Raw genomic sequence first — 7,739 nt, 5'->3', positions numbered from 1 at the left:
AACAAGGTGTCTTAGCGAATCTTTTTTTTCACTTGGGTAAGGGAAGGTTTCTAGTTCAAGGATTGTTTGGGCTCAGGCGCCCAGGCAGGCGCCCAAAGGCCCGCCCCTCCCCCACCCAATCCGAGCAGCAAGACTTTGTCGCAAGGTGTGTTTTCTTTTAAATAAAGAGTCTTGGGGTCTCGGCGCGCCAACGGGATCCACTCGCCGTGGGTCAGACACTTCCGTTCATCCCCCCCTCCCTTCCTTTTCCAGCCGGGTCTCTGTTTCTGTAGTTGAGAGTCAGACCCCAAGGTAAAGGGGGTTCCTGGAGAGAATGCCAATCACGGGCAGTGAGTGCCAGCCCTGGCCATAGTCCAGTTTTCCACCCGCGGGAAGGAAAAAAAAACCAACAACAACAAAAAAACGACGAGTTAGAAAATAAAAAATAAAATAAAATAAAATAATTTCCCCCTTTTCCCTCCCTCTCTGCTCCCTACCCCCCTTCCAAAAGAAAAAAAAAAAAAAGGAAAAGAAAAAGGCTCGGTCTGCAGTTACAGCAGCGGGTTTCCTGAAAAATACTGCAGCCGATCTCTGCTCAGTTTTTTTTCTTTCATCCTTCTGTTCTGAAACCAAATTTTCACTTGTCGGTCCGTCAGGTTCAGCATCCGGGACAGCTGCAGCCGCTTTTCTTTGTTGATATACACGTTGAAGAAAAACTCTCTCTCCAGTTCCCGGATCTGGAATTTCGAATAAGGGCAGCGCTTCTTGCGGGTGCGGGGGGCGTCTGGAGGGAGGGGAGGGGGCAAGTGCGAGGAGAGGGGGGGGAGGAGAGAGACACGTGAGACCCTGGGCGACCCCAGCCCCGCTGAGCGCTCAGCGGCCCATCTCCCTGTTCTCCCAGCCCCATCCTCCAGGCCGCCCTCCCGCCTGGCTGGCGGCTCTCCTTCTGCAGGCCCGGGCGGCGCTGAGAGCAGGCCTCGACCCCCTTTGCCATGTTTAGCTTGGGTGGGGGGGAGCACCGAGCAACTCTGAGCCCCCTCCCCCCCAAGGCTGGAGCTTTAGCTGACAGGATCTGGGGGTGGGGGGGGGAAGGGGGAGAGGAAGGAGAGCCTGCGCGGGGCCATGTGCTTTCCTTTGGGCCTGGCCTGTGCCCCTACGGTTCTCTGCGCTTCCCCAGCCGCCCTCCTAGTGGTTACGACCCTCTCCCCCCCCCCAGACATCGAAGTTGGGGAGGGGGTTGGGGACCGCGGAAAACCGGCGCGAAGAAGTGAGATCTGACCAGAGCAGGAGGAGACCCGCGAGCAGACACTTAAAAGACACTCTTTTTAAAATTGGGGGCTTGGGGGGGGGCTCTGGCGCCCCGGGACGCCCGCCTACCCGGCCGCGCCTGGTACGCACACTGCCTGCCTGGCTACGGTCGGGCCCTGAGGCCGCAGACGGAGGAGCGACGCGGAGACCCCCGCCTGGAGCGCAGCGCAGCTCCAATCCGCCTCTCCCGGTTCCCCGGTCGCCGCTAACCCGCCCCGCGGCTCAGATTTCTCTGTTCAAAGATCCACAAACGCATAGTTTGCACATTTTCAAACATAGTTTCAAAAAGAAGTAGAACAGCCTAGGCTCGCCTCTTTGCTGGGTGTGTGTTTTTTGGGGGGGGTGTCTCAAGTTGTGCTCCACAGCTTCCCCCCCCATCTCTCCCCCCCTTCTCACTGGGTTTCTTCACGTCTTTCCCTCGCCCTCCCCTTTCCCCCCCTTCCACCCCTCCCCTCCCTCCCACCCCTTCTGGCAGCCCGGCTCCCCATCCTTCCTTAAATGATCCTCTAAGTTCACGATCAAAGTTAATATCGCCCGCAATGGTGGCACTTTTAAAAATTTCACAGACCGAGGGAGATAACGGGGGAGGAGGCGGGGAGGGGGGGGTCACCCGGCTTTTCCAAAGATCCCTTTTCCCTCCCTCCCCACCCCTTCTCCATCGTAAAAAAGTCGAGTCGTTGGGAGAGAGGGCTTTGTAGGTTATAATAAAATCCTTTGAATGCTTATAAAACTCCACATAAAATCGGACTGACCCAAAACATGAGGCTGTCCCTGCTCCCTTTTGCCTTCCCCCCCCTCCACACACACCCCACCCCTACTCTAGCCCTCCCTCCCTTCCTCCCTCCCTCGCTGCCCGCCGGTTCCCGGCCGCTGCTACCTACTGGGGGCGGCTCCCTTGGCCGGCTCCTTGGTCGCCGAGTGGGCCGAACCAGACGAGCTGGGATTCGTGTTCTCCTCCTCGGCCTCGGCCTCAGCACCAGCCTCAGCCCGGGACGCCAGTCCCGAGGCCGGGGGCGCCTCGGGCTCCCCCTTGGCCTCACCCTTGCCCGTGCAGGGGGGCTCGGAGGGCGCATCTCCGCCACCGCAGTAGGCGTTGTCGAAGAAACGATCGAAGGCTTGGGGCAGGACACTGTTCTTGTTGACGGAGGAATAGAAGCCGGCGGGGGCAGCATGCGGGGCGCTGGGGTGGTGGTGGCCGCCGTAGGAGCCTTCGTTTTTCATGAGGATCTCAGTGACGGTGGAAGGTGGCAGGCACTCTCGGTGCATAAGCTCGTCGGCAGCCGCATAGCAGGAAGAGTAGCTGTTCCGGTGGTGCCACTTGCCGGATGGCTCCAGGCCGTAGGAGACCTCCCGGACTGGAGGCACTTGGGCCGAATAGGGATAGGAGATCTGACGAGAGGGGGCCTGGGGTAGGAAGGAGGAGACCGTGGAGAACTCGGGCACGTAGTAAGTGCAACTGGGCAGATAGAGGTTAGAGGCGCAGCTCCCTCGCTCGCCGAAGTCAGCGCCCCTCTCCTTGCGCGACGGCGAGCAGAAGTTGCCCAGGTTGACCGAGTTAAACATCGTTCTCCTCTCCCTGCCCTGCTCCGGATTGGAAGGGTTTTGGACCCGGTCTAGCGAGGGGGGGAGAAAAAAATTTGGGAAGGCGAGATGACGCGTTATCCGTCTTAGTAGTCTTCTCTTCCCGAGAGCACGTGATCCAAAGTAGATATTGTCATATATCAGTTCGGAGCACTTCGCAGACGTAGGAGGGGTTCTCTCTCTTAGGTAAGATCGGGGACGTTCAGGCGATTGGTTTGCAAACACCGCAGAAACATTATGAAAATCAATTGCAGATTTGTATTCGTTTTTCTCTCCTCACACTCCCCTCCTCTCCATTCCACAGAGCGAGCAAAGAAGGAGAGAGAGAGAGAGAGAGAGAGAGAGAGAGAGAGAGAGAGAGAGAGAGAGAGAGAGAGAGAGGGTTGGGTGGGGTGGGGTGGGCGGTGGGATGGGCGGGGGCGGTGGTTGGGAGGGGGTAATTGTATTTTTTTTCTAGCTGCTGCTCTTTTTTTCCCCTAGGATTGGGGAAAGGAGGGGAGTTTTCAGGATAGAGGTCTTGCCTCTTCCTGGTGATCAGTACCAGACTCCGGTAAAAGCAAGGACTTCTTTACCCACAGTCTGCTTCACCCAGAATAATGAATTCCCCCCCCCCACCCCCAACTCTCAGGGACTCTTACCCCTCCAAACCCGCAAAGTCAGCGCCTGTTTTTAAGAGTTTGAAGAAGTCCAGTGGCTTATTTTCTGGCTAGAGCTGGGTGAGCTCCCTTTTAGGTTTGTCTTTAGAGAGTCTCCCGGGAAGAGTAGCTGAAGTTTCCCAAAGGTGAGGCAGTTTAGCTATAAGCCAGTGTCCCAACTTTGGCTTGCTCTGCTGCCGCCGGCAAGGGACTCGATTAGTCATAAACGAGTGGTGAGCAGTGCGCCAGCCGCCCAGCCGGTGCCTGGCGAAGTCTGGGAAAAACCTTCTCTAATGTTGTGTTAAATATTTAGTATGAGAGAGTGGCCCTGGGTGAATATTTCATGCCTGCCTTTATTGTCAATCAATGTGCAGAAAGCTACATCCACTGTGGATTTGTAAATCCCAAGTCTCAAAGAAAAAGATTGGGATATGTATCCTCTCTATTCTGGCCCTTTTGAGTTGAGGGTTTAGCCTCAACTAGTAAGCTAGTAAGCTGACAAGAAACCTGGTATTGGGGCCCAGGACAGGATATAAAAGGAGAGATACCAAGGTTTGGGGCTCCTGTCTTTAAATGATTTAGAAAGCTGAGGTGATTGGAGGATCAGGTATGCATGGATTTCCAGCACCAACTAGTAGAAGAGTGGGAAGAAGCTGTGGACCCTGAGATGGGAAAGGGAGAGGGCCAGGAGTCACTTCCTAGTGGAAGTCCCCAGACCTCTTTCTTGAATTGCAGTCAGACCTTAGTACCTCCCTGAATCTCAGACCTGTCTCTGCTCTCCTTCAAGTCTGTCAGTCTTCTGGATGCCTGTGGCCCTAGGAGTAGAGTCAATGATTCAGCCTCCTTTGCCTCCTATTCTTCTTCAGATCATAACACACATCTGGGAAGCTGAAAAAATCACTTTCTTGAAAGGTTTTGGACGAGGGCTAAGGGGACTCATGGCTCCATGATAGGGATGCCAGACCAACCGACATAAGCAGAAAGCGATCTTGGTCCTAAGGAGGGGCTCCCAGGATATGAATTGTTAGAGAAGAAAGAGCTGAAGCCTCCGAGAATTCAACCCACTGCACTCGCAGGAAAAGGAAAAAAAAGTGAACCTTCCTTTATCTCTTTGTTAAAGTTGGTTTCCACTCTCAAATTATTTGAATTTGCTTTTCCTTGCTGAAACATGGTGGAAGTGCTGAGCTGCCTCCCTGGACCAGATAGGGAAGAAACAAAACTGGTATGTTATCTCCAAATACAACCTTTAAAGTCCATTCTTCCGCCACTCGCTGCCTCTCCAAATTTGTTCAGCTTTAGAACAACACCTGGGTGGAGTCTGTATAGATCAAGCCTTGCATTATTGTTGGGGATGGTTCTGGAATATGCTGGGAGAGGCCTCAAGTAGCCTTCTACCCACGGGATGCTAGGCACTGTTTCCTGAATCCTCATTTAGTCCTGGCTTAATCTTAACTGAATGCAAAAGGAACTAGATTGGGGCTTTGCTAAAGTGTGGAACTTCTCCTTGGGGAAGGGACCACAAAAAGGAAAATCTGTTGCATTTTCTCTTTTCCTCTAACCTTGTTTTATATGGTGAGCTGGGGGGCAGCATTTTTAATTATAATGGTGGGGAACTATGGACTGTGGCTTTTATGGGGTTTGCGCTGACCTCATTAAACTTGAATTTATTGGAGGCAAAATGCTCCCCACACAGCGATAGGAGTCAGTGAGCGGGAGGACAGGGGTACCCCTATCCCTGCAGAGAGGTGGATGAGAACAGAGTCCCAGCTCCTGTTTCCCCCCCACTAAACTGCTCAATATGGGGCCCAATCCCCCAAGACACATTTTGCACAGCCAGGGCAAAGTGGGGGGTGGGGTAGGTGGGCTGCTTCCTGTGAGGAGACAGCTTGTGGGCCTGAGCACTTGAATTTGACCACCAAAGTTTATTCCGGGGCCACCATAAAAGTGAGCCAGGCAGCTATAGGGACCTGTTGGCTGTCTTATTTCCTTGAGACAGAAAAGAAAGGCAGGAAAGAATGTCAGAATGTTGATGTCTAGGAAACTTTGGAGCCTTCCACCAGTAATATTCTGCCCCTTAAAAGTATTTTTTCTAGTATTTGAGTTTTAATTTTTCAACAACTAAAAAAAAATAAAAATCCTAGCAACTGGTGGTTGCTTTTGGGATCAAGGAGAGAAGACCCTGGTCTCTGAGGTCAGCTAATTGTTCATTGGCAAAAAGTTCACGGTATGGGATAGCAGATATTGTGTCTAGCCATGGTTCCAGGTCACCTGAAAGCCTCAGTTGAGCTTGCTTGCTTCAGGCTGCTCCCTCTTCCCTCTGAGCAATGCTTGTCTCCCCCGACTTTTGGACTCATCCTTAGCCTCCAGTCTCTTCTCTGGCGATCTCCGGTGATCTCCACTCAAGGTGGTTCCCCTCCATCCTCCTCACCTAAGAGGCCCTTATGGCCCTTCCAATTGCCCAAAGTCTCAGCTTTCACCTGAAATCCTCTAACCCTCCTCACTGGCTCTCGGTGGCCTCAATCCTAGGCACTAGCAGGCGGCTGCCGTCTAGGCAACCATCTCAGTAGTCTGGCCAGGGCAATGACCAACTGCCCTTTCCTCCCATACTGGGACAATAAGGGTAGCTTCAGAAGGGGACAGAATCTACTGAAGAAGCTGTCTGCGCAACTTATAGCATAGCCTCCTGAGCACAGTACTGGGGCCTCCTTGCTTATCTATGACTTGCGGCTACTCTGGGTTCCAGAGAGTTGATCATGATACGGGAAGGAGGCTACCTTGCAGACCATGAGCTAAGAAGAAAACCCTGGGAGGAGAAAGAGTATCGTAAGATTACTGGTGGGCTTGGGTTATAAATTCAACCCCTCATGGAGTCAATAAAAAGATAAGCAAAGGGAGTCCCACGCATGGACACCCACAGTTGTTCCCAGGCTACCCCTGCCAGGAGGAGCCCTCATTAAAAATCAACTTGCACCTTCTTGTGCATATTTCTCTCTTTACAGCAAGATTGCTGCATAGAACAAACCCTTCAGCATGCTTTGACATTTTAAAGCTAGAAGTTTATTTTCCACTCAGGATACTCACTACCATACCCCAAGTCAGGGAACCACTGAGCCTGTGAACCTGTGGTTTGCCCCTCTCCTCAGCCTTGGTTAATATGGCAAGCTCAAGCTCAAGGCCCCAATTCAGGCCACCTATGCTGATAGACCCTACTCCAAGGTTCCTCGGGCCTCTGAAGGGTATGGGGGTGGGAATAGGAGGGGAGATGGCAGCAGCTTCTCCACCCTTGCAACCCCACCCAGCTTCCTCTGGGGAGGGATTGTCCCTCAGGAGACTAGCAGAACAACCCTATTTCTCCCCATAAAAGCTCCATTTTACGAGCCCCCATTTCACTGCCCCCCTCACCAAATGCTCTAAAATGAAGGAAATGTCTTAAAAGCAGTTTGAAATGGAGAGGCTCCCATTGGACCTTAGTTTTCCAAAGGCAGTTGGGGCCCCACAGAAAATACCTTTTCTGGGCAACATTGCCCTCTTGGGCCACCCGGATCTCCCGCCTAGCGGGGAAACACAGGCCGGGTTGGCCAGAGCCGCCATTCCCTGGCTTTAGCGCCTACTTAGGCTCGGACCCAGTCCATGCTGATCAAAGTGAGCTCGCGGCATTTTTATGAGATCAACTTCAGTGGCTCTTTACTTGTAATCAGACGCCTGGGTTGAAAATGCAAAAGGGAACGACCCATCAATCCAAAAGGGAGGGAGGGAGAGAGAGAGAGAGAGAGAGAGAGAGAGAGAGAGAGAGAGAGAGAGAGAGAGAGAGAGAGAGAGAGAGAGAGAGAGAGAGAGAGAGAGAGAGAGAGAGAGAGAGAGAGAGAGAGAGATTTTCAGGTGACAGAGCAAGAAGATTCCAGTCACTACCACCACCAAAAAATAAATCTTTGCTCCCTGCAAGAACGGTCTGTGAGTCTGAACCAGCTCTGACTTCTGCCTGCACATTCTCCCCTGGAGCCTAACGCCAGGAAGGATATTGGGGAGCCAGGGAGCTCTGACTCTCCTGTGGTCAGAAGTTTAACCCCAAAGCTTTCACATTGTGGACATGCTGCATGGGGGCAAGCGTGAAGGCCTGTGGCCTGCGGACCCAGCGAGGAAGCTGCCTTCTGCTGGTGATTTAAGTATCCCCCATTTTGCTTCTCTCCTCTGCGGTCTCTGTGGTTCTCTCATCACTTCAACGAGAAGTTGAGTTAC

At 52.9% G+C, this 7,739-nt stretch overlaps 1 protein-coding gene across 1 annotated transcript; it reads right to left on the bottom strand.

Annotated features, from left to right (window-relative positions):
• Positions 1–524: 524 nt before the first annotated feature.
• Hoxc11 (homeobox C11) lies at positions 525–2,850 on the bottom strand. Its single transcript, XM_070006157.1, has 2 exons — positions 2,169–2,850; positions 525–763 (listed from the first exon to the last, which is right to left on the bottom strand). Exons 1-2 carry the CDS (start codon positions 2,848–2,850, stop codon positions 531–533), a joined length of 915 nt encoding a protein of 304 aa, XP_069862258.1. The 3' UTR covers positions 525–530.
• Between the last annotated feature and the right edge of the window lie 4,889 nt (positions 2,851–7,739).

The sequence above is a fragment of the Dipodomys merriami genome, unplaced genomic scaffold, assembly GCF_024711535.1.
Source record: "Dipodomys merriami isolate MVZ:Mamm:240054 unplaced genomic scaffold, mDipMer1.0.p SCAF_699, whole genome shotgun sequence".
In the NCBI taxonomy this organism is placed as follows: domain Eukaryota; kingdom Metazoa; phylum Chordata; class Mammalia; order Rodentia; family Heteromyidae; genus Dipodomys; species Dipodomys merriami.
This window is presented reverse-complemented; position numbering and strand designations above follow the sequence as displayed.

Coding starts and splice junctions, on each gene's coding strand:
- Hoxc11 (XM_070006157.1), bottom strand. CDS start 2,850: ATGTTTAACTCGGTCAACCTGGGCAACTTCTGCTCGCCGTCGCGCAAG. Junction 764..2,168: donor GGCCAAGGGAGCCGCCCCCA/GTAGGTAGCAGC, acceptor CCCTCCCTCCAG/ACGCCCCCCGCACCCGCAAG.